The sequence below is a fragment of the Sturnira hondurensis genome, unplaced genomic scaffold (assembly GCF_014824575.4).
Source record: "Sturnira hondurensis isolate 20B ecotype Veracruz unplaced genomic scaffold, ASM1482457v3 Scaffold0009244, whole genome shotgun sequence".
NCBI classification, from domain to species: domain Eukaryota; kingdom Metazoa; phylum Chordata; class Mammalia; order Chiroptera; family Phyllostomidae; genus Sturnira; species Sturnira hondurensis.
The window spans coordinates 3,470,355-3,496,840 of record NW_028081875.1 but is presented as its reverse complement, the minus strand read 5'-3'; the positions used below and the strand labels follow the sequence as shown (position 1 = coordinate 3,496,840).

Genomic DNA, 26,486 nt, shown 5'->3' with positions numbered 1-26,486 from the left:
TCACAGGATTTGATGTATTCTTTCTTAGGCCTGATCATTCCGGGAACCTGCCCTTTCCAGCACAGGGCTGCACTGCCCTTTGTCTTTTTTTCAGGCTTAAGTCAGTCAGAGGAAGTAAGGCAGCTAAGAGATTAGGAGACTTCTTGAAGACTGAATGAGGACTCAGGCTATGTCAAAGGGGTGAGGGGTCAGGGTCCCTCAACCTGTTTTGCTATAGCCGCCCCCACCCAAGTCCTTCCTTGGGGCCTCCTTGTGATGTGCCTGTCTTAGGTCTTTCTCCCCTTGGGGAATCTTACCTGTCACTAGCTAACTGACCAAGCACTGGGGGCCAGTTATGGATGAAGTAAAAGGAGCAGAAGCGGTGCTCCTGCCATTGAGATAAGCTTTGTCTCCTTAGTGGCTTATGGTCTGAAGATCGCTCACTCAGCCTTAGCCACGGAGCGGGGGAGGATGGAGAGGTGCATGTTACAGCTTCTGAAACCAGGCAGGGCAGTTCCCAACACCCTCATATATTGTAACACTTGCCAGTTCATCTAAACCTCCTCTTTCCTCTTAGAGACACATGTACACATACATATGGAGATAGACAGACCAGTAACAGCACAGGAAAAATCTGATGTTTTGTTTAATGGTCCTCCATTTCTCATTAAGCCCCAACAAAGACAATTCTATCCTAACACTACTAGATGCTCTTTTGGTATAAGTACCCTCTTAGGGTTTAACTATAGAACTGATTATGATAACATATAATAAACCAAAAATATGTAGTATTTTTATAGTATTTTTAAAATTTTTCCAAAATGCAGGGCCTGATGTATTGAAATTTTGAAAGGTATAAAGTTGTATGACAATAAGACATTTACCTTCCATTTTGCAGCAGATGCTTAAAGCAGGTCATTTTATGTGACTAGCTACATAAATATGTTGTATGCCCCTCAGGTTAGAGAGCACAGCCAGCACCCTAATGACCACACCCCTCTGTTGATACATGAATGCTGATTTAAAAGAAACCCATGGAGCAAGAGTAAATCTTTCTAGTCTTCACCTTCCCAACAAGGAGGATTTTTATCAACCTGGATGCTAAGTTTGGGATCCATAGTTTTCAAAGAGGAAATGAACTAAGAACACTTACCCATTTCACAATGCCTGTCTGTGGCTATCACAAATTTAATTCTTGGCTACTAAAGCTCCTTATGGGTTTAGACTGGTTATCTCTATGTGAGGGTGGAGAAAAACATGTATGATAAATTCTCTCAGGCCTTCCAGCTGCTCATTAAGGAAAACAAAACAGTGGTATGGGAGGGTGATAAGTCTGAGAATTAAAATGGAACAGAATGGTGTCTGTTTTGGGGGCCAAAGTAGGGGAAAAAGCAAGGGTTTTGCTTATGCAGCCTCTGCTACAATAAAGAGGACCTTAACACAAATGGACAGCACCCTACAAAATGTAGCCCATAATTCAAGCTGTCAGCTTAACCACACTATTTTCAGGTAAAGAGAAGGAGTCCTTGTTTCCTGGGTAAAGATAAGGAGCATTGTTTGCTGACCCCTGGTCTGCAGCCTGCTGCAGACCGCCCTGCTGTGTTGGCCTTTGTGTCCAGGTCTCCTACTTCTCTTCTTTTTGGCATTGTGTTCCCCTCTAGTGGCCTCCTGTAAGGGACCACCCAAGGGGCTGCATAATGGGGACTGAGGTAGCCACCAAAACATAGGTTTTGTAAGACTGCTCATTAAAAGAAAAATACTGTTTAACTATGTATGTGTTTGTCCTTTCTACAACTGTTTTGTGTGGAAAACAAAACCCCATATACAAACTTCACAGTGGCAGCACATAGAGCTGTTCCAAACATCAGGTGTCAGGTTTGAAATAGTTGCTTCCAGTTTATTTTCCCAAAGCACTAATTCTTAATGTGGTTTATATTTTTCATGTTTGGATTTATGGTCAGGAAATTTGATTTCAAAGCAAACAAATTGCACCAGCTTTATGAAACTATTGATAGTCCTGGAGTTGGTGGCTTGGCATTGCTTTTCTGTGAAATTTGTCTGTAATGCTTCTTAACAAAAGCTAGCAGCCTGGAATTCAGTTTTCAATAGCCATTTACACCTCTGTAAAAGGATTAGCTCTAGCCAATTCTTAGACTGTTTAAACCTTATTTACATCTTTATAGAGGTAGAGCTTCTAGTGACCTCTCTGATTCTCAGTTGTATTTGTGTACCTGTGAGTGGGAGGTCACTGAAGGTTTTCTCTTATTGGTGAAGGTGCTGAATTGCTTCAGAATAACCAGTAAGCTATACAAATTGAATTAGTTTTGACTAACAACAGTACCCTCTGGTTCCTTAGTTGTATTTTGTAGCAGTTGAGGTCTTCTTAGTGTTTCATACATGAATGTATTGTTATTTCTGGTTAAATTTAAGAAATAGGGTCTTTGGAGAATTTTAAAATATAATCAACAAATTTCCTTGAGAATTAAATGTTAAAAAAAAGAACTAGACCTTGATAAACTGATAGTTTTAAAAGTAAACTCTTCTATCCAGACCATGTATTGTTTGTTAAAGATCAAAAGCCTTGTGTTTTGGAAGGAAGGTAGGATCAAACTGGGAGGAGGAAGTTGAGTTTTGGGACCAGTCTGTTTGCATTGGAATTGAGAACAAAGAAAGGTTGCTTTGCCTCTTTCCCATCTTTTTGTGTATGGGTTTGTCTTAAATAACAAGCTTACAGCTTATGGGCCACCTCTACAAATGATGCCCCTTTGTTGTTGCTCTTTTTGAAATACAATTGTTTTCCTAAAACTTTGTTCTGGATGTGACTAACTATAGCACTTATGATTCTTCACCATCATTAAAATGCAGTAAATGTGTTTTGTAAAACTTTTTAAAAGTAGCATTATATTTTGTTAATTATGTAAGCAAATGCATTACTATTTTCATCAGTGATTACCATACCATTTTTAGACCGTTGTCCCCTAGAGAAAATGAAACCTGAAAGTCCAGCCTATAGTGCATTTTCTGTCACTTTTGCCTTTCCTGCTCCTTAGCTTGAACTATCTTCTCTTCTGTCTAAATCCTGTCCTCCCAAATTCTTCCTCCTTAGTCAAGCCCCTGTGACTCCAGGGCGCTTTCTGTCCCTCTACCCCCTCACAATTCCTTATTGTGTTCCCAGTGATTACATGCTCTCTTTTACTGCTCTGAAATTGGCTCACATTTGATGGGCTTATCTTTTTCTTCTTAAGAGTAGGCTGTTATTCTGTGAATTGAATGGTGGCAAGATAAAACCTTCCAGAAAGAAGTATGCCCCAGGTTTTGCCTAAGAAAAATGTATAAGTACTATAAGTCACATAGGCTAGGAGCCTGGAAGGTTTAGGGCAGCAGAGCTCAGACTGAAGGAAGGACCCAACTAAGGGACTGGCCTAAAGGCACTGAGAACCCAGGATTAGAGTTTAAATAAGAGTTTGGGGTTTATCAAGGAACTAGAGAACTGACAGAGTGGCCCAGAGTTTAGAACAGGGCCTGAATCCTTGGGGCCTACTTTATTTCCTGTCCAGGGTAAAAGTCTGCTTCAGGGTGGAGGTGGGCTTGAGCTTTTGCCAGTCACCCTCCAGTAGGTAGGCAGAGCACCTCTCCTTCATCCTTGTGATGTCAGTCACGTAGCCCTGTTTTTCCATAAATTGTTCCACTTTCTTTTGGAGGTATGTGTTGAATATTCTCAACTACATGTGTGATCGGGTCCTTAAAAGATAAAATACTGTTTTTGTCCTTAATATTTTCTCCCATAACTTTTTAGAATCATTCTTTCCCCAGATAGACATTTATTTAAAGGAAATTACAACCATTCCCCAGATAGACATTTATTTAAAGGAAATTACGACCAATCTGTCTGGAGGCTACTGTAATACCATGACAAACCTAACCTAAAACAGTGGCCAAATGGTTAGACTTTACAAGTCCCACAGTAAACTGGAAATAAATAATGAAGGCTAAATTCCTCTTTCTATGCCTTCCTGTTCTTAGTAAGAATAAAGAAAATGTTGTTGCAAGAGGCTCTAAATGGAGAAATAATAATCATTTCTCTGCATTCAGAAATAGAGAATGTAACCTATACTTCAATCAGCAGTTTTTAATTTCTTAGCAGTGACAATTTAAGTAAATGTCATATGATCTGTGGAGCTCTAACTTTGTTATGATTGACAATATAAAATTAGTCTTTTCTCCTCTTAGGATCATCCACCATTCCTATTAGTCAGGTGGAATATGGAATGAGATTGCATAGCTGTGGATTTGAACATCATTAAAGTATTCAGAGGGTTAAAAATTACTTCCTCTGATGTGTTTAAAAGTGCCACATACAAACAAATTTTTCAAACAACCCCATTTTACATGTTTGTCAAGAGACAGTCTAGTTGCTGCATTTTTATGACTAGATTATATTACAGATATATTTCAATAAACCACAGAGAACTACCATAGATTCTAAAAGCTGACTGTCTGTACTTAAGTAAACAGCTCATGCAGCACCTGTTTTATTTTATAGTCCCTCTAATCATAGTGACATTCTGAAAGAAGACCTCAAAGACTGTGGACCAGCTGTCCTTCACCAGCTTCTGAGACTCTTGCCTGGGGGTGGCAGTATTGAAAAGCAAGTCAGGTATTACTGTCATGAAACTACTGCAGTGGTGGGGTTCAGGTTCCCAGATGCTTCCAAGAAGAGGGTCACAGAGTTGTAAAACACTAGTCCACATGATCAGCACAAGAGTAGAAACTCATAGTCATTGACTTAACAGAAGCTCACCATCTGTTTCTTTGTAAATGTATTTGTTTCTAATTGTAAACAAGATATATCGATTCAGTCCCTCCTTGTTGCAACATTTTTTGGCTTTTTATTTTTATTTTTTTCCACATTTTTTACTGTTGTTCAAGTATAGTTGTCTCCATTTCTCCCCCTACCCACCCCCACCTCAGCCATCTCCACTTCTCACCCTTGATCCTACCCCACTGTGGCTTTGTCCATGTGTCCTTTATACCTGTTCCTGAAAACCATTCCCCATTTCCCCCCCATTATCCCCTCCCACCTGCCCTCTGATTACTGTCAGTTTATTCTTAATTTCAGTGTTTCTGATTATACTTTGCTTGCTTGTTTGTTTCTGTTGAGTAGGTTCCACTTATAGGTCAGATCGTATGGTATTTGTCTTTTACCACCTGGCTTATTTCACTTACATAATGCTCTCTAGATTCATCCATGCTGTCCCAAAGGGAAGGAGCTCCTTCCTTCTTTCTGCTGAGTAGTATTCTATCGTGTAAATGTAACAGGTGCAGCCAAGAGGGGGGGTCCCAAATAGAGATTTAGAATGGGGTCCAGAACTCAAGGTGTCCAGAAAATATTAGAAAGATAAATAGGATGTCCTCCCCCCCCCCTCCTAAGTATGAGTTGGGGGAAGGGACACATGGAACAGGAACATGCAGAACTGTTTTGTAAAGCAAGAGCTTTGCAGCTAACCTCTGGCATGGTCATTTAACATATCTATAAGTTTTAACTGGTTTCATGGTTATGTTAAATAACTGTGGCCATGCTTTGAGCCAGAGGGATGGAAGTGACTTCCACCAGAGATGTAACTGAGGGGCAGCTCCCCCTGGTTACAGTTTCTGCATGAGAGCTTGGAAAAGATTGGCTCCATGACATGGCGCCACACCTGCCCAGACTCAGGATGGCATCCCAGTAAAGCTGGAAAAATACAGGAATCCTGGCAATTATAACTGATTGTAGGAGGAGTCGGAAATGGGACTGCAGAGGAAGATTGGCTTGGAGATTTAAACCCAGACTCTGCAGCCATGGGAAGCGAGAACCACACAGCTTTGGCAGAGTGGGGACCCCCATAGTTTTGATGAGAGTGAGGACCAAGTGGCTTTGGGGTACTCCTTTTTGCCACATGGCTTAGGAAGCAGAAGAGACTTTGCCTGGAAGAAAAGGGCCGAAAGGACTCTTGCTTGTGGGCCATGAGAAGGTGCCACATGGCTTTGGATTAACTGGAGATCCTGGCAGTGACACAGTTGGTGGTGCTGGGAGCCTGAATCATGGACATCTACTTCTTTTCTTGAGATATATTACCCCAGATTAGGGCAGAGGGAGAAGGAAGGACTATGTGCATCTGTGGATATCCTAAAGGACTAATATTTTAATGAAGATGTTAGGTCACTACTCTAAGTCTGTGTAGCTTTAAATAAGTATTTCCTTTTCTTTTAACAAATCTCTGGCATTTAGAGAAGTCTTCCTTCTGGCAGTGGGCATAGTGAGCCAGTGCGGGGGAGTTCTTTTGGTAGTGGTATATCATACCCCTCCAGGTTTGTTTTGTAACATAAACGTACCATAGTTTTGGGGGGGGCAGTTAATATATTTTATTGTTTATGCTATTATGGTTGTTCCATTTTCTCCCCTTTATTCCCCTTGGCCCTGCACCCCCCCCCACAGTCCCCCCCCTTTAGTTCATGTCCATGGATCCAACATATAAGTTCTTTAGCTTCTACATTCCCTATACCATTCCTAACCTCCCCCTGTCTATTTTCTGTTTACCATCCATGGTATTTATTCTCTGTACTTTTCCCCCCTCTCCCCCTCCCACTCCCTTGTTCATAACCCTCCATGTGATCTCCATTCCTGTGGTTCTCTTCCTGATCTAGCTGTTTGCTTAGTTTGCCTTTGTTTTTGTTTTAGGTGTGGTTGTTAATATCTGTGAGTTTGCTGCCATTTTACTGTTCATATTTTTTATCTTCTTTTTCTTAGATAAATCCTTTTAACATTTCATATAAGGACTTCATGATGATGAACTCCTGTAACTTGACCTTATCTGAGAAGCACTTTGTCTGCCCTTCCATTATAAATGAAAGCTTTGCTGGATAGAGCAATCTTGGATGTAGGTCTTTGCCTTTCATGATTTGGAATACTTCTTTCCAGCCCCTTCTTGCCTGTAAGGTCTCTTTTGAGAAATCCGCTGACAGTCTGATGGGTACTCCTTTGTAGGTGACTGTCCCCTTATCCCTTGATGCTTCTAGGATTCTCTCCTTATCTTTAATCTTGGGTAATATAATTATGATGTTCCTTGGTATGTTTTTCCTTGGAATTCTTTGGGACTCTCTGAGCTTCCTAGACTTCCTGAAAGTCTATTTCCTTTGCCAGATTGGGGACGTTCTCCTTCATTATTTCTTCAAATAAGGTTTCAATTTCTTGATCTTCCTCTTCTCCTTCTGGTATCTCTATAATCCAGGTGTTGGAACGTTTAAAGGTGTTCTGGAGGTTCCTGAGCTGCTCCTCATTTTTTTTGACTTCTTGTTTTTTTCATTCTGTTCTGGTTGAATGTTTATTTCTTTCTTCTTGTCCAAACCATTGACTTGAGTCCCAGTGTCCTTCCCATCACTGTTGGTTCCCTGTGCATCTTCCTTTTTTTCACTTTACATAGCCCTCACTTTTTTTTTTCCTCTATTTTGTGACCATACTCAACCATTCCTGCAAGCATCCTGATTACCATGAATGTGTCTTCTTTAACTCCTTGGTTGTTGGACTGCCATACAGTCCAGTTTTTGTCAGTTCTGGTGGTTTTTCTTTTTAAATTGTTATTCTTCTTTTGGTTGTGGGAGGAGGCACAGTGTGTCTACCTATGCCTCCATTTTGGCTGGAAGTCTAAATGTACTTTAGTTTTTTGATCCATTCATTTACTCATGGGCACTTAGGTTGCTTCCAGCAATTGGCTATTGTAAATTGTGCTACTATGATCATTGGGGAACATAGGTTCTTTTGGATTGGTGTTTCGGGGTACTTAGGGATATAATCCCAACAGTGGAATTGATGGTCAAAAGGCATTTCGATTTTTTGTTTTCTGAGGAAATTCCATATTGTTTTTCATAGTAGCAGTATCAGTCTGCATTTCCACCAATAGTTCACTAGAGTTCCCTTTTATTCACATCTGTTCTAACACTTGTTGTACTTTGATTTATGACGGCCATTCTCACTGGTGTGAAGTGGTATCTCACTGTGGTTTTAATTCTCATCTCTCTGATGGCTAGTGATGCAGAGCACCTTTTCATATGTCTCTGGGCCCTTTGCACATCCTTGGAGAAGTGTCTGTTCAAGTCCTTTGCCCATTTTTCAATTGGGTTGTTTGTCTTCTTGGAGTGGAGTCACATGAGTTCTTTATGTATTTTAGAGATGAAACCCTTGTCCGAGGTATCATTGACAAATATGTTTTCCCATACAGTTGATTATCTTTTCATTTTAATGCTGTTTCTTTTGCTCTGCAGAAGTGTTTTATTTTGATGAGATCCCATTGATTTATTCTTTTCTTTATGTCCCTTGCTCTAGGGGACATATCAGTGAAAATAGTGCTGCATGGAATATCTGAGATTTTTCTGCCTATGTTCTCCTCTAGAACTTTTATGGTATCACCAATTATATTTAACGCCTTTATCCACCTTGAAATTTATTTTTGTGTATTGTGTAAGCTGGTGCTGAAGTTTTATTTTTTTGCATGTAGCTTTCCAGCTCTCCCAACAACATTTGTTGGAGAGACTATCTTTGCGCCATTTTATGCTGCCGCCCCCATTTGTCAAATAATAAGTGACCATAGAGGCTTGGGTTTATTTCCAGGCTCTCTGTTCTGTTCCATTGGTCCATGTGTCTGTTCTTATTCCAGTACAATGTTTTGATTTACAATGGCCTTATAATACAGGTTGGTATCAGGTATTGTAATCCCTGTCATTGGTACTTTAATAAGTATTGCATTGAATCTATAAATTTCTTTGGGTAGTATGGACATTTTGATGATGTTAATTCTGCCAATCCATGAACATGGTACATACTTCTGTTTGTTTTTGTCTTCCTTAATTTCTTTCTTCAGTGCTGTATAGTTTTCTAGGTCTGTTACCTGCTTAATAAGGTTTATTCTTAGGTACTTTATTGTTCTTGTTGCTATAGCAAATGGGGTTTTTTTTCCTGATTTCTGTTTCTGATATTTTATTGTTAGTCTACAAGAGTGCCTTCAATTTCTGAATATTGATTTTGTATCCCACTCTTTTGCCAAATTCACTTATTAGGTTGAGTAATTTTGGGGGGAGACTGTGGGATTTTCTGTATACAGTATCATGTCATCTACAAACAATGACAGTTTTGCTTCCTCCTTTCCAATTTGGATTATTTTTTTAAAGATTTCATTTATTTATCTTTAGAGGGGAAGAGAAAGAGAAAGGGAGAGTAATGTCAATGTATGGTTGCCTCTCGTGAGTCCCCTGCTTGGAACTGGCCTGCAACCCAGGCATGTGCCCTGACTGGGAATCGAACCGTGATCGTCTTGTTCACAGGCCCGCGCTCAATCCACTGAGCTACACCAGCCAGGGCTGGATGATTTTTATTTCTGTTTCTTGTCTGATTGTTGTGGTTAGGACTTCCAATACCATCTTGAATAGAAGTGATGAAAGCATACATCCTTGTCTTGTTCCGGATCTTAGTGAGAAAGCTTTTGGTTTTTCCTTAATGAGTATGATGTTGGCTGTAGGTCTCTCATATAGCCTTTATTAGGCTGAGGAGTGCTCTCTGTATTATTACTTTGCTGAGGGTTTTTATTATGAATGGGTGCTGTACCTTATCAAATGCTTTATCCACATCTATGGATATGATCCTGTGGTTTTTGCCTTTTGTTTTGTTTGTATTATGTTTATTGATTCACAAATATACCATCCTTGCATCCTTGGAATGAATCCCATTTGATCATGGTATATGATCATTTTAATGTATTGCTAGATGTGGTTTGGCAATATCTTGTTGAGGATTTGGGCCTTTGTATTCATCAGTGATTTTTCCTGAAGTTTTCTTTTTTTGTTGTGTCTTTATCTGGTTTGGAGATTGGGCTGATGCTGGCTTCATAAAAAGAATTTGGGAGTCTTCCCAAGAAGTCTTCTTGGATTTTTTGGAACAGTCGGTGAAGGATAGAGGTTAGCTCTTCCTTAAATGCTTTGTAGACTTCTCCTGTGAAACCATCTAGTCCAGGGCTTTTCTGTGCTGGAACTTTTTTGATTACTGCTTCAATTTCGTCAGCTGCCGTTGGTCTGTTCAGGTGTTCTGCTTCTTCTTCATTCAGTTTTGGGAGATTATATTTTTCTAGAAATTTGTCCATTTCACCCTGGTTTTCAAATTTCTTGGCATATAGTTCTTCTTAGTGATTTCTTACAATCTTTTGTGTTTCTGTGGTATCAGTTGTAATTTCTCCTCTTTCATTTCTTATTGTGTTCATTTGTGTCCTCTCTCTTCTTTTCTTAATGAGCCTACTTAAAGGCTTGTCTGTTTTGTTTATCTTTTAAAAAAACCAGCTCTTGGATTCATTGATCCTTAGAATTGTGCTTTTAGTCTCTATGTCATTTAATTCTGCTCTGATCTTGGTTATTTCCTTCCTTCTACTTGCTCTGGGCTGTCTTTGTTGTTGTTCCTTGTTGTCCTCGAGTTCTTGTAGGTGTAAGGTTAGGTTGTTTATTTGAAATGTTTCTTTTTTTTTTTTTTTAGGTAGGCCTGTATCACTATGAACTTCCCTCCGAGGACTGCCTCTCATGACTGCTATGTCCCATAAGTTTTGGGTTGTTGTGAGTTCATTTTTGTTTATTTCCAGAAACTTTTTGATTTTTTCCTTGATCTCTGTCTTGACTCATTCATTATTTAGTAGCATGCTATTCAATCTGCATGAGTTTGAGTGTTTTGAGGTTTTTCTTTGAGGTTGGTTTCTAGTTTCAGTCCCTTGTGGTTGGAGAAAATGCTTGATACGATTTCAGTTTTCTTGAATGTGTTCAGGCTTGTTTTGTGTCCTATCATGTGGTCTGTCTTTGAAAATGTTTCATGTGCATTTGAAAAGAATGTGTATTTTGCTACTTTGGGATGAAAGGTTCTATATATCAGTTAAGTCCTTTTGATCTAGGACATTGTTCAGTGCATCAATATCTTTGTTGATATTTTGTTCGGAAGATCTGTCCATTTGTGACAGTGGGGTATTAAAATTCCCTACTATAATTGTGTTGCTGTCAATATCTTGTTTTGATGTCCTCCAAGATTTGCTTATATATTTGGGAGTTCCTATGTTGGGTACATATATGTTTATAATGTTTATATCTTCTTTTTTTAAGATTTTATTTATTTATCTTTAGAGGGGAAGGGAAGGAGAGAGGGAGAGAAGTATCAGTGTATGTTTGCCTCTCGTGTGTCCCCTGCTGGGAACTGGCCTGCAACCCAGGCATGTGCCCTGACTGGGAATCGAACCACGATTGTCTGGTTCACAGGCCCGTGCTCAATCCTCTGAGCTACACCAGCCAGGGCTGTTTATGTCTTCTTGATTGATTCTTCCCTTGAGTATTGTGAAGTGACCTTCTGGGTCTTTTTTTATGGTCCTTGCTTTGAAATCTATTTTGTCTGATATGAGTATTGCTGCACCAGTTCTTTTTTTCTGTCCATTTGCTTAGAATGTTTTTATCTAACTCTTCACTTTCAGTCTGTGTAGTTCTTTTGTTCTGAGTTGGGTCTCTTGTAGGCAGCATATGTGTTGGTCATGATTTCTTATCCATTCAGCTACTTTATATCTTTTGATTGGAGCCTTTAATCCATTTACATTTAAGATTATTATTGATAGGTACTTATTCATTGCCATTTTACTTCCTCTGTACCTATGTTCCTCTCTCTCTCTCTCACTCTTTTTCTGCCTTTTCTTAAAGCAGTTTCTTTAGCATATCTTGCATTCCTGGTTTGCTGGACATGTCTTCTTTGAGCCTTCTTCTAGGAAAGTTCCTATTTCAACTTCCATTTCAGGTGAGAGCCTTGCTGGATATAGTAGTGTTTTCCTTTGTTTTTCATTAGTTGGAATATTTCTTGTCATTCCCTTCTGGCTTGGAGTGTTTCCATTGAGAAGTCAGCTGCTAGTCTTATTGGGGCTCCCTTGCATATTAGTTCCTGTTTCTCCCTTGCTGCCTTTAAGATTTTGTCTTTGTGTTTCAGTTTTGCCAGTTTAATTATCATGTGTCTTGTAGTGAGCCTCTTTGCTTCCCTTTGATGGGATCCACTGTGCTTCCTGGATTTGTGTGACTTTTTCTCTCATCAAATTAGGGGTGTTTTCCATTATTCATTTTTCAAACAGGTTTTCTCTTCCTTGTTCTTTTTCTGGTATGCCTATTACATGGATATTCTTACATTTCACGTTGTTCTGCAGTTCCCTGAACACCTCTTCATTGTTTTTGAGTCCTTTTTCCTTTTTTCATTCTTTCTGTGATTTTTTTCTACCTTGTTTTCCAGCTGGCTGATGCAATCCTCTGCTTCTCTACCATGCTTTTGATTCCTTCTAATGTGTTCTTTAATTCAGAAATTGTATTCTTCATTTCCTCTTGGCTCTTGTTAATAGTTTCTATTTCCTTTATCTTGTGATACAGTCAGTGAATTCATTGTAGTTTCCATGTAGGTTTTGGTAATTCTAAGTAATCTCATTGAGCCTCCTGATAACCACTGCTTTGAACTTAATATCTGATAGTTGACTTGCTTCTATTTCATTTAGCATTCTTGCCGAGGCTTCCTCCTTTCCTTTCATTTGGGGTTTGTTTCTTTTTCTTCTATTGTTTGTGAAACCCTTCTTGTTAGCTTCAGCTTCTTTAATTGATCTGTTTTGACTCCCTGAGTTTTTGGTGTAAACTTCTATGCTAAGAGACCTGCGAGATTCATTGGTGCAGTCTCCTTGATCTCCTGAATTTACTGCTCTTGGGATGCTGTTTATGTTGGCTCTCTGGATATAATTGTGTTTTGCTTGTTTTGGGGTCATTCTTTGATGGATCCTTCCCTCCTGCTGGTTGACTGAGGGTCGCTCCACCCACCATCTCTTGTGTGCTGTTGTGTGGGTGCTGCCAGAACAAAACCACAAAGCCCAGGGAACAGACCCACATCTGCAAATATATCTCTCCCCTGTATGTCAGTATCAATAGCTAATGACCCAATATTAATCAGAGTGTAAAGAGATTAAGACTATTATAAGAAAGTAGAGGAATAAACTATAGTATAAATTCTAGTGACTTAATATGTACAAACTTACTGGAGAAGAAATGAATGTTAAAAAGCTATGCAGGAAAGCAAATATCGCTAATCATGGAGAAAACCAGTCAATTTTTGTCTTGGTAGCCTCTAGTATTCACCACTGTTTTTTTCTTGCTGGATCTGCCTCTTATGATGTCAGATGTTTATCCTGTCTGATTTTAGGCAGACTGCTTGAGACTGCCAGAGGTCTGATGTCAATGGTTGTCTCCTTTGATTGTTAATCTAGTCACTTTGCACTCAGCAGTCCAGCTTGAGCCCCAGCAGGTAGTCCAGAATCCCTCCTGGTGTTGGGGCTGTTGTTTTCCCTCAGGCTGCTGGTGCTTGGAGGGGAGTGGTCTACCTGAGCATAATGGCTGCTGGAATATGGGTGACTGCTCAGCACTGGGATCCCAGTGGCCTTTCTTTCAGTCTCTCCCCAAGCCTCCATCCTCAGTGTCTCCTCAAGTGCCTCTAGTCCACTCTGCTCCCACTTTGCCAGGGATCTATGTCTCTGGATGTCTCCTTCAGTTGTTAATCTGGTCACTCTGCACTCAGCAGAAGGCTTAAGCACCACAGAGCAGCACAACAGTCTCTGTTGGGGTGGCTTTTGCTTCCTCTCAAATTGCTGCTGCTTGGAGGGGAGTGGTGTGCCTGAGCACAATGGCTGCTGCTGTTTGTGGGGGGGTCTCAGCACTAGATCCCTGATGCTACTCTCTTCCCAAAGATACCATCCCTAGCTTTCCTCAGGCATCTCCAGCCAGCTCTGCTCCTGCCTTTGCTGGAATCCTGGGTAAGCAACAGCAAATTAAAATTTGTGCCTTGGCCCTTTAAATGTCTCTGGCACAGAACAACCCTGCCACTTTTTGCCTCTGGTTGTTAGCTGTGGGCTTTTTGGGCTCTGGTGTTCTAGGCTGGGGATCTCAGGTTGTGATTTAGACCCTATGCTTCTCATGGGGATCCAACCTGCCACTTAATTATCCCTCTGGCATTGCTGCCTGTGGGCACCTAGGCAGTCCTCTCAAGTCTCCACCATAGTCCTTACCAGACAGGTTGTGCTGAAGGTGATTATTCTGTCTGTCCGAGGTTATAAGACTTCTCTCTCTGTGTTGTTCAGTTTGTTCTGGGCAATTTCTTCACAATTTAGTTGTAATTCTAGATAGGTCCTGGTAGGGGGCTAGTGTGACTTCCATTCACTCCTCTGCCATCTTGCTGGCAAAACTCCTTGCTGCAACAGTTGAAGAGCTTACTTGATGGGACAGAGCATGGATAGCTTTTGTTGGGTATGTTATATTAACATACCTTGGAGAACAACCCGACATATGTCCTAGAATAGCCACTACCTAGAGGGATGTACTTGGCAGGTCCAAACCCAGATTGGTTTCTAAATTTTCAATGTCATGCTAGTGATACAAGCTTGTGATCTAGAAGATACAGATCTACCATCTATAAGTATGGTACCTATACCAGCAACATAAATAAAACCTGGGAAGAAAAACACACCTTCTCAGGCCTTGTATCCAGGACCCACAGTAATAGGAATCTGGCCCTGGCTGGTGTAGTTCAGTGGATTGAGCACTGGCCTACGAACCAAAGGGTCGCCAGTTCAGTTCAGAATCAAGGCACGTGGCTGAGTTGTGGGCCAGGTCCTCACTAGGGGGCTCATGAGAGGCAACCACACATTGATGTTTATTTCCCTCTCTTTCTCCCTTTTTCCCCCCTCTGTCTAAAAATAAATAAATAAAATCTTTTAAAAATAGGAATGTGGCAGTGGGGCCCTGCCATCTGGGTTTTAATGAGTATTTAAGGAACTCTAATCTCTCAAGTTTGACAACCACCACTCAGAGGATATGTCTTAAATGGCCATAAAGCTGGGACAAGAGAGAGAAGTTTAATTATTTACAAGGTAGACACGCTTTATCAGTGGCTCAAAGACAAGAACAAAGGAGAGATATACGATGCAGCCATTGACCTGTTCACACGTTCGTGTGCTGGATATTGTGTCGCAACCTTCATTTTGGGAATTGGAGATCATCACAATAGTAACATCATGGATAAAGATGATGGACAACTATTTCATATAGATTTTGGATACTTTTTGGATCACAAGAAGAAAAAAATTGGTTATAAATGGGAATGGGTGCCATTTGTTTTGACACAGGATTTCTTAATAGTGATTAGTAAAGGAGCCCAAGAATGCACAAGACAAGAGAATTCGAGAGGTTTCAGGAGATGTGTTACAAGGCTTATCTAGCTATTCTGCAGCATGCCAATCTCTTCATAAATCTTTTCTCAATGATGCTTGGCTCTGGAATGCCAGAACTACAGTCTTTTGATGATATTGCATATATTCGAAAGACCCTAGCTTTAGATAAAACAGAGCAAGAGGCTTTGGAATATTTCATGAAACAAATGAATAACGCACACCATGGTGGCTGGACAACAAAAATGGACTGGATCTTCCACACAATTAAGCAGCATGCTTTGAACTGAAATGACAACTAAAAACTGAAAGCTCAATATTGGATTCTCTTCTGTACTGTTAATAACTGTCAACAGGCAAAGACTGATTGCATAGGAATTGCACAATCCATGAACAGCATTAGAATTTACAGCAAGAACAGAAATAAAATACTATATAATTTAAATAATGCAAATGCAAACAGGGTTTGATAGCACTAAACTAGTTCATTTCAAAATTAAGCTTTAGAACAATGCACAATTTAATGTTATGCCTTAAGTCCAAAAAGGTAAATTTTGAAGATTGTTTGTATTTTTAAAAAAAAAACAAAACAAAACAAAAAACCCAAAATATACAGAAATGATGGAGAAGGAAAAAGAATGTTCTTTTTTTGACTTGCAAATATTCTATGTTTTGAAATGTGGACACACAACGTCCAGCATTGCATTAGGTCCAAGTAAACTGGAGTTTGATGTTAAATTACATTAAGATTGGAAATTTACAAAACAGTTATTTGCAGGGTAGTTGGCACATGTGAATCATGATTCTTGTCTGGGTTTCCTCCCGTGGCTTCAGAAACATTGTGGCATTAAGTTCATATAAATGCTTAATATGTGTAATGGGTTTGGTCAGTGCTGGCACCTGGTAGGTACCTAATTCACATTCCATAAATGTTACCAGTGACCTAACCCTAATTTTTATGTTGGGGACAAACTGTATTTCCTCTTACTAAAATACATCTTACCATTTATTAGTAAAAAACTAATTGTTACTCAAGTGTACTCAGCAGATGAATGTCTATGAAAGTCAATCTGAAAAGACCTCTTTTGGCTAAAAGAGTGAGAAAGGATTTGGGTCTAGTTATTTTACATCCAGTGTTATTTTTACCTACCTTGCATGTGCCATGTTGACTGTTTTATGATAATGATACAAATTGGAAGGATAACATGATTTTCTTGAGTTGAAATTAGCAAAAGTCTATTGGGTATTGGATCCCATTAAGGAGTAAGGACAAGTCAGATAATGGTCTCTAAAAGGACTTGTCACACACACACACACACACAATTTGGCCAATGATAAGGTTTCATTTCACAGATGAAATGAAACACCACTTGTCAAGATGAGGTTCCAAGTCCTGAATGTGTTTACACTTCCTTCTGTATCTATACTAGCAATCTCTAAACTATGGGAAATACTGGAAATGACCCTTTCTGGTCAGTACTGTTTCAACCAAAAGGAGTAGAGGACAATGCAAGGGAATTCTCTTTCATGTTTTTATCATATAAAAAAAATACTCCTTTACAAGGTGGTGGAATAAGCTGTCTTGAAAGGAGCCTGTGCACTCAGTAGGGCATGTAGTGATTATGTATTGTAATTCTCTTTAACCAGGCCCCTGTTTCTTTCTCACTGCTTTTTGTATCTGTTGATATACTATTTTGCATAAACCACAGTTGTGATGTGTGGCATAGGAAGTGTATATGCATTTATAATTCTCTGAGCAAACTGACTTGTTAGACTAAATGATTCATTGCATGACTCTCTTAATGTGCGTGGTAAGATATGATATCTGTATCTATTAGGCTAACGTTTGTTATACTTTCTCAACATATATAATAGAGCTTTAATTTCCATTATGAAAGGTTGCATTTTATATGACTGTTGATCTACAGTTATGGATAAATCAGCCCTCCATAAGAAATTATTCTTGTTTATAACCAAGCAAACTTTAAAATTAATATCTGCAGCCTTCAAAATTGTTTCTATACCAGAATCATTTTTTAAAGCCAGATAAAAAAAAGTTAGGAATGTTGCCCTGGCTGGTGCTGCTCAATAGATCAAGCACTGGATGGTGAAGCAAAGGGTCGCCAGTTTGATTCCCAGTCAAAGTGCATGCCTGGTTCACAACCTGTGGGACAGGTCCCCAGTAGGGGGTGCATGAGAGGCAACCACACATTGATATTTCTCTCCCTCTCTTTCCTTTCCCCTCTCTCTAAAAATAAATAAATAAAATCTTTAAAAAAATAAATAAGAAGTACATAAAAGTTTTTTGAAAAGTCAGGAATGTTTACCATTGTCATTATTTTATTCTGTTTCAATTAAAATTGTCCTATTTGTGACTGAGGATGCTGATTAATGCACAGTGATTATCACTGGTTTACTCTCTTCTTGGAATAAGTGCCAAGTGGTTTATATGATCTTTGATAAACGAGCAGTCAGGTCTTTACAGATTCTTTCTAACGGAAAGAATGGCATCATGGCATCATGCTCCCCTTGTCTTCTTCATTTAGGTATCCCATGTGCCCCTCAACCCCCAGGATTACTGCTGGGCACTCCCCTAAGTGAAAGATTCCTGTCTGCTTTGCAATCTCCTGGACTGAACCAGTCCACTGGTTAATTTCATAAACCATTCCAGAAACACAGATTTGGAAAGAACAATCTACTTTTGTTCCTTAACTGTTAATTACTCTCGTGTCAGCAAGGCAGAGTAGGAAGTCTCTAATAGATTATGAATTCCTAAAAGCCTATTGAGAAGAGCTGTGCTTGATGTGACAGCAGCCCTGCTTGTGCCCCTGACCAGACTGTGGCAATTTATATGTCTTTTTAATCTCATCTGTAAAATGGGACATTTGCCCCATAGCATAGTCTATAATGTCCAACTTTTTGTTGTCTCTGGGCCATACTAGAAGAAGAAGAGTTGTCTTGGGCCACTCATTAAATACACAAACACTAATGAACACTGATGTGCAAAAAAAAAAAGGCTTTACTTCGTGTTGGGCTGTACTCATAGGCATCCTGGGCCACCTGCAGCCCACAGGCTCTGGGCTGGACACCCCTGCAAGATACTGTGGAGAATTCTGAATTCCTGCTCACAAAATGAAGCATCACAAAAAAGAAAAAACATTCCTATCATTATTATTGATTTTTCTTATATCAAGGATTAAGTGTTCAAAGATCTTCATACTCTTATTAGGGTGGAACAGCAAGTCATTTAAAACAATTATGAATTATTAAAATATGATTCATGTTATTGTTATTTGGGGTAATTGATAAAAATTTTGCTTTTTGCTTTCAGGAAAACATTTTTAACTTTAAAATGATTACTTAATAAGTAGTTATATCAAAACCCTAATGAGACTACCCATTTTTTTTGCAGGTATAACTAATTGTCTCTGTTAGAGGCTACTTTCAGATATGATTGCCCAATTGGGCTCATAAACTCATGATGAAAAAATTGAGTGAGATTTATATTGTGTGAAGCATAGTATATAAAAACTTCCTTATTTTATTCTGCTTATTTTCAGAATCAAATTCAGGGCCTTTATTACTTTGTGTGCATTAAAACTGGTCAAATTACCAATCTATTGTAAATCATTTGTAGTTGGAAAATTCTGCTAAACTTGTTTAAGTTTCAGTTGTATGATTGGAAGCCGTTCCAAATATGTGAAATTCATTGTAGACTATTTAAAGCCTATTATTTTATTAATTTTTAATTAGAGTACAATACAATTTAGCTGGCATTAAACTTTTTTTTTTCTGTGAGGCATTGATGTTATAAATTTTCCAGTGTAAAGTAGACAAAAAGATAAAAAGTCCTTTAAATCCTTTGTACCACTCTTGCAAATGTCCTTATTTGAAATGTTTATGTAGAACCATGGGCAAGATTCCATGCAGTACAGCCATGGCTCTTGCTCTCCTTGCCCAGTGTGTCCTGAAATAAATCTGCATGAAAGCCTGGTTTTGTGCTTTAAGTGTTGGCTTAGCTGTTCAAAAATTCTAGATGTTCTACTTCCTTCAGTAGCTTATTTGCTATTTGATTCCATGCAAATCAATTAGTGGGTTTTGTCTTTTTGAGACGTCTGTATAATAATTATAGAAAATCGTAGGTAGTTTTTTATGACAGGATCCAAATAATGGTTACAGTTGGTGAGGTTATTAGTAACCGGGGTCTTGCCTTGGCTTTGCCTCTGCAGAAATCATGTGCACAGTCACCAGACATGCTGATCTCTGATAATTAGTCCCAACTAATTTAATTTATCCTAATTCAACTTGTTCTCAACTTTAATTCAGCCCCACTATATATGCTTTCTGGTCAGAAACACGGTTGATTGACACAGTATGAGAAATATGCCAGCTGAATGGACTAAAATTTGCTGGGGGCCTGTGAATACATTTTTCCCAGTAGGGAAATCTATTGTGAAACAAAATATAGATGCAAATATAGGCCTATTTACATAGAATGAGAACAAAGGAATTGGGTGGTATTGTGACACTGGCGAGGTCTGGCCAAAACCAAGAGAGCCAAGTTGCTGAAGGGCCTTCTGCCAAACTAGCCAGAAACTTCAGAATCATTCTGGGAAGTTTTTGAAATAAGCTCAAGGATTCCAATGATACATGACACTTCATTCAAATCTTGGGAAAAATTGGAGTTAGTAGGTCAGGCAACGGTTGTAACAATTAAGACTTACTGATGAAGGGTCTGAATTGTACCTAGACTTACTACTTATAATGTACTTTCTACCTCTAACTTTTTTAGTCTCTGTATTTATTTAGTCTCTTCATCCAGCCACTCATCCATCAATCTCAATTTCTTATTTTTATACATTTCCAAGTAAATTGCAGACATCAGTATACTTTAAAAAAACTTTTTATTTTGAAATTTTTAAAATATTCACAAAAGCAAATATAACAGTATAATGAAGTCCCATGTCCCTACTACCCAGATCACCACTTCTCAGTATTTTGCTAGTCTTGTTTCAATATCTTTCCTTGCCCACACTTTTTTGTCTTAAGTAATTTAAAACAGGTGATATATTTTACTCACAAATAATCTCTAACATATAAAGATTTAATACATTACTGTTTAACAAAATTCTTTTCTTATGTATGTATGCATATATGTATGTATGCATGTATTTAAAATTCTCACCAAGGCTATGTTTACTGATTTTTAGAGAGAAAGGAAGGGAGAGAGACACACATCAATAGGTTGCCTCATGTATGCATTCCAACCGAGAACTGAACCCACAGCGTAGGTATGTGCCCTCATCAAGAATCAAACCCACAATATTTTGGTATACAGGGACAATGCCTCAAGCATATGAGTCACTCAGCCAGGGCAACAAAATTCTTTATCTAATGCATATCCTTATTAGTTTGTCTTGGTTATCTCAAAACACTCTTTTTAGATTTCCTTTGTTTGAATCAGGATCCAAATGATACTATCTGCAGGCTGGTGATTTAATCTAATACATGATATCATTCCACACCTGTTATTTTGGGAAGATAACATCATAGATCAGTGCTTGCACTTTTTATCAAACTTCCTCAGGCAGCGCATGATGTCGAGTCATCCTGTTGTTATTGGTGCTAAGACTAAGCAATGGATGGATTCAAGCATTGGCAGACTGATTCCTCTAATATAAAGTTTATGCAGTCACAAAATATGGTAATTTTCTAGATGCATTGATTAATTTGGACTTTCAAAATGGTGAGTTTTCTAAAATTCATTGACTTCTTCTATATTTATTGGTTGGAAGGACTCGTCCAATAAACTTCTCGGTAACTCTGAAGTGCATATTTTTGTTTTTGTTTTTGTTTTTAATCACAAAGGCAGGATAAATGCATGATTCTACCCTTTACTTACCAATTTTCATAATAATTATTTGTTGCCTAAGCAGCCTTCTAAGGTCTTTTTTTGCTTGTTTGTTTATATATTTTTAAATTTTTAACATATTTTTATTGTTGTTCTAGTACAGTTTTCTACCTTTTCCCCCACCCCTCCCCCAAATCCCACCCCTCCAACCTCCCTACCCTGTTTCCATCACCCCTTGTTATCGTGCATGTGTCCTTTATAATTGTTCCTGCAAACCCTTCATATTTTTTTTTTATAATCCCCTCCTCTCTCCCATCTGGACACTGTCAGCCTGTTCTCAATTTCAGTGTCTTTGGTTATACTTTGCTTGCTTGTTCATTTGTTGAATAGGTTCCTGTTGAAACAGGAAGGTGAGATCATATGGTATTTGTCTTTCACCACCTGACTTACTTCACTTAGCATAATGCCGTCCAGTTCCATCCATGCTGTCCCAAAGGGTAGGAGCTCTTTCTTTCCTTCTGCTGAATAGAATCCCATTGTGTAAATGTACCATAGTTTTTTGATCCATTCATTTACTGATGGGCACCTGGGTTGCTTCCAGCACTGGGCTATTATAAATTGTGCTGCTATGAACATTGGAGTGCATAGGTTCTTTGGATTGGTGTTTCAGAGTTCTTAGGATACAATCCTAAGTGGAATTGCAGGGTCGAAAAGCAGTTCCATTTTTTCTGAGGAAATTTCATACTGTTTTCCATAGTGGTTGCACCAGTCTGCAATCCCAAGAACAGTGCACTAGTGTTCCCTTTTCTCCAGGACCTCTGCAACACGTGTTGTTTGTTGCTTTGTTTATGATGGCCATTCTCACCGATGTGAGGTGCTATCTCATTGTGGTTTTAATTTGCATCTCTCTGATGGCTAGCGATACTGATCATCTTTTTATGTGTCTCTGGACCCTCTGTATATCCTTCTTGGAGAAGTGTCTGTTCAAGTCCTTTGCCCATTTCCTAATTTGGTTGCTTGTCTTCTTAGAGTAGAGTCCTGTGAGTTCTTCATATATTTTGGACATCAAACCCTTGTCTGAGGTATCATTGACAAATATGTTTTCCCATACGGTTTGTTCTCTTTTCATTTTAATGCTGTTTCCTTAGCTGTGCAGAAGCTTTTTATTTTGATGAGATTCCATTTGTTTATTCTTTTCTTTATTTCCCTTGCTCTAGGGGACATGTCAGTGAAAATATTGCTGCGTGAAATATGAGATTTTCCTGCCTATGTTCTCCTTTAGGACTTTAATGGTGTCACAACTTACATTTAAATCTTTTATCCACCTTAAATTTATTTCTGTGTATGGTGTAAGTTTTTACTCAAGTTTCATTTTTTTGCAAATAGCCACCCAGCTCTCCCAACATTTGTTGAAGAGGCTATTTTTACTTTATTTTATACTGCTGCCCCGTTTGTTGAATATTAATTGACTGTAGAGGTTTGGGTTTATTTCTGGGCTCTGTGTTCTGTTCCATTGTGTCTGTTCTTATGCCAGTACCAGGCTGTTTTGATTACAGTGGCCTTGTGATACAGTTTGATGTCAGGTATTTTGATCCTTCCTACTTTGCTCTTTTTTTCTCAAAATTGCTGCAGCTATTCAGGATTGTTTATGGTTCCATATAAGTTTTTGAAGTGTTTGTTCTATATCTGTGAAATATGCCTTTGGTACCTTAATAGTTATTGTGTTCAATCTATAAATTGCTTTGATGAAGTTAATTCTTCCAATCCATGAACACAGTGTATGTTTCTGTTTGTTCGTGTCTTTCTTAATTTCTTTCTCCAGTATTGTGAGTTACACAATATTATTTATTCAGTTTTTAAACTTTATTCAGTTTTCTGAGTTACAGGGCTTTTACCTTCTTGGTTAGGTTTATTCCTAGGTATTTTATATTTCTTGTTGCAATATCAAATGTAATTTTTTTCCTGATTTCTGCTTCTGATGTTTCTTTGTTGGTATACAGAAATGCCTTTGGTTTCTGAATATTGACTTTGTATTCCCTGTTTTGTTAAGTTCATTTATTAGGTCAAGTAGTTTTTTTTGTGGAGTCCATAGGGTTTTCTATGTACACTCTCATGTCATCTGCAAACAATGACAGTTTTGTTTCCTGATTTCCATTTTGGATGCCTTTTATTTACTTATCTGATTGCTGTGGCAAGAACTTCCAATACTATATTAAAGAGAAGTGATGAAAATTGACAACCTTGTCTTGTTCCTGATCTTAATGGGAAAGCTTTTAGTTTTTGCCCACTGAGTATGAAGTTGGCTATAGTTCTCTCATATATGGCCTTTATTATGTTGAGGAATGCTCCCTCTATTCCCAGTTTGCTGAATGTTTTTATCATAAGTAGGTGCTGTACTTTATCAAGTGCTTTTTCCATATCTATTGATATGATCATGTGATTTTTGTCTTTGCTTTTGTTTATGTGATTTATTATCTTTATTGACTTGTGAATATTGTATCACCCTTGCATCACTGGAGTGAATCCCTCTTGGTCATGGTGTATGATCTTTTTAATGTATTGCTGGATACAGTTTGTCAATATTTTGTTGAGGATTTTAGCATCTATGTTCATGAGCAATATTGGCCTGAAGTTTTCTTTCTTTGTTGTGTCTTTATCTGGTTTTGGAATTAGGATGATTCTGGCTTCATAAAAACAGTTTGGGAGTCATCCATCTTCTTGAATTTTTAGGAATAGTCTGTGAAGGATAAGGGGGGTTAGCTCTTCCTTAAATGCTTTGTAGACCTCTCCTGTGAAACCATCTAGTCCAGGGCTTTTCTGTGCTGGAACTTTTTTGATTACTGCTTCAATTTTGTCAGCTGCCCTTGGTCTGTTCAGGTGCTCTGCTTCTTCTTCATTCAGTTTTGGGAGATTATATTTTTCTAGAAATTTGTCCATTTCACCCTGGTTTTCAAATTTCTTGGCAAATAGTTCCTCTTAGTGATTTCTTACAATCTTTTGTATTTCGGTGGTATCAGTTGTAATCTCTCCTCTTTCATTTCTGATTGTGTTTGTCTGGATCCTCTCTCTTTTTTTCTCGATAAGTCTGCTTAAAGGCTTATTGATTTTGTTTATCTTTTCAAGGAACCAGCTCTTGGATTTATTGATCCTTAGAATTGTGCTTTTAGTCTCTATGTTGTTTAATTCAGCTCTGATCTTGGTTATTTCCTTCCTTCTACTTGCTCTGGGCTGTCTTTGTTGTTATTCCTCGAGTTCTTGAAGGTGTAGGGTTAGGTTGTTTATTTGAAATGTTTCTTTTTTTTTTTTTAGGTAGGCCTGTATCACTATGAACTTCCCTCCGAGGACTGCCTCTCATGACTGCTATGTCCCATAAGTTTTGGGTTGTTGTGAGTTCGTTTTTGTTTATTTCCAGAAACTTTTTGATGTCTTCCTTGATCTCATTCTTGACTCATTCATTGTTTAATAGCATGCTATTCAATCTGCATGAGTTTGAGTGTTTTGAGGTTTTTCTTTGAGGTTGGTTTCTAGTTTCAGTCCCTTGTGGTCGGAGGATATGCTTGGTATGATTTCAGTTTTCTTGAGTATGCTCAGGTTTGTTTCGTGTCCTATCATGTGGTCTGTCTTTGAAAATGTTCCATGTACTTTTGAGAAGAATGTATATTTTTCTATTTTTGGATTAAAGGCTCTATATATTTCAGTTAAGTCCATTTGATCTAGGACATTGTTCAGTGCATCAATATCTTTGTTGATATTTTGTTTGGAAGATCTATCCATTTTTGACAGTGGGATGTCGAAATCCCCTACTATAATTGTGTTGTCAGTTTATTTTTTGAAGTCCTCCAAGATTTTCTTTATTATGTATTTAGGTACTCCTATGTTGGGTGCATATATATATATACATTGTTTATGTTTTCTTGATGGATTCTTCCCTTGGGTATGATGAAGTGACCTTCTGGGTTTCTTTTTAGAGACTTTTTGTTTTTCAAGTCTATTTTGTTTGATATGAATATTGCTACCCAGGCTTTTTTTCCTGGCTGTTTGCATGGAAAATTTGTTTTCAGCCCTTCACTTTCAATCTGTGTGGGTCTTTTGTCTTGAGGTGCATCTCCTGTAGGCATATGTGTGAGTGGTAATTTCTTATCAATTCAGCTATTTTATGTCTTAAATTGGAGCTATTAATCCATTCATGTTTAAGGTTATTATTCACAGGTACTTATTCTATATCATTTTTTCATACCTGTGTTCCTGTCTCTTTCAGTCTTTTTCATCATTTTCTTTCAGCAGTTCCTTTACCATCTCTTGCACAGCCTGTTTGGTGGAGGTTTATTCTTTTGGAATTATTTTGTCTGGCAAGCTCCTTATTTGTCCTTCTATCTAGATTGAGAGCCTTGCTGGGTAAAGTAGCCTTCGTTGCAGGCCTCTCATTCTCATTACTTGGAATATTTCTTGCCATTCTCTTCTGGCTTGGAGTATTTGCATTCAGAAGTCAGCTACTAGCCTTATCATGGCTCCCTTGTATGTTACTTCCTGTTTCTTCCTTGGTTTCTTCAAGATTCTGCCTTTGTCTTGGAATTTTGCCTTTTTAATTATGATGTGTTTTGAAGTTGGCCTCTTTGGGTTCCTCTTGATTGGGACTCTCTGTGTTTTCTGGATTTGTGTGATTTTTTTCTCTCATCAAATTAGGGAAATTTTTCATAATTGCTTTTTCAAACAGTTTTCTCTCCTGTGCTCTTCCTTTTCTCCTTCTGGTATCTCTATTCTATGCATATTCTTACATTACATGTTGTCCTGCAGTTCCCTGAACACCTCTTCATTGTTTTTGAGTCTTTTTTTCTTTTCTTGTTTTTTCAGTGAGTTTTTTTCTACCTTGTCCTCCAACCCGCTGATGCGATCCTTTGCTTCTCTACCCTGCTTTTGATTCCTTCTGCTGTGTTCTTTAATTCAGAAATTGTATTCTTCATTTCCTCTTGTCTCTTGTTGATAGTTTCTATTTCCTTTTTCATGTTGATATAGTTTGCAGTGAGTTCATTGTAGTTTTCCTGTATTTTTTGGCAGTTCTCTGTGAGCTTGTTGGGCTTCCTTATAATCATTGCTTTGAATTAAATGTGATATTTAGCATTTTTTATTTAGAATTTTTTCTGAGGCTTTCTCTTTCCCTTTCATTTGGGGACTGTTTCTTTGTCTTCTCTTTTTTTATGAAACTCTTCTTGTTAGCCTCTGCTTGTTAAATTGATCTATTCTAACTCCCTGGGATTATGGTATAAATTTCTGTGGGAGAAGACTTGTTAGATTCAGTGGTGCAGTTTCCTTGATCTGCTGAGCTTGCTGGTCTTGGCCTGTCATGTATGTTGGCTCTCTGTAGGTCTTTGGGTTTT

At 38.3% G+C, this 26,486-nt stretch overlaps 1 protein-coding gene across 1 annotated transcript in view; it reads left to right on the top strand.

Annotated features, from left to right (window-relative positions):
• KIZ (kizuna centrosomal protein) overlaps positions 1 to 26,486 on the top strand; it is a 174,062-nt gene that overhangs the window by 69,563 nt on the left and 78,013 nt on the right. The window contains 1 exon segment of the mRNA XM_037057014.1: positions 4,523 to 4,636. Within this exon segment, the coding sequence (XP_036912909.1) occupies positions 4,523 to 4,636 (114 nt within the window).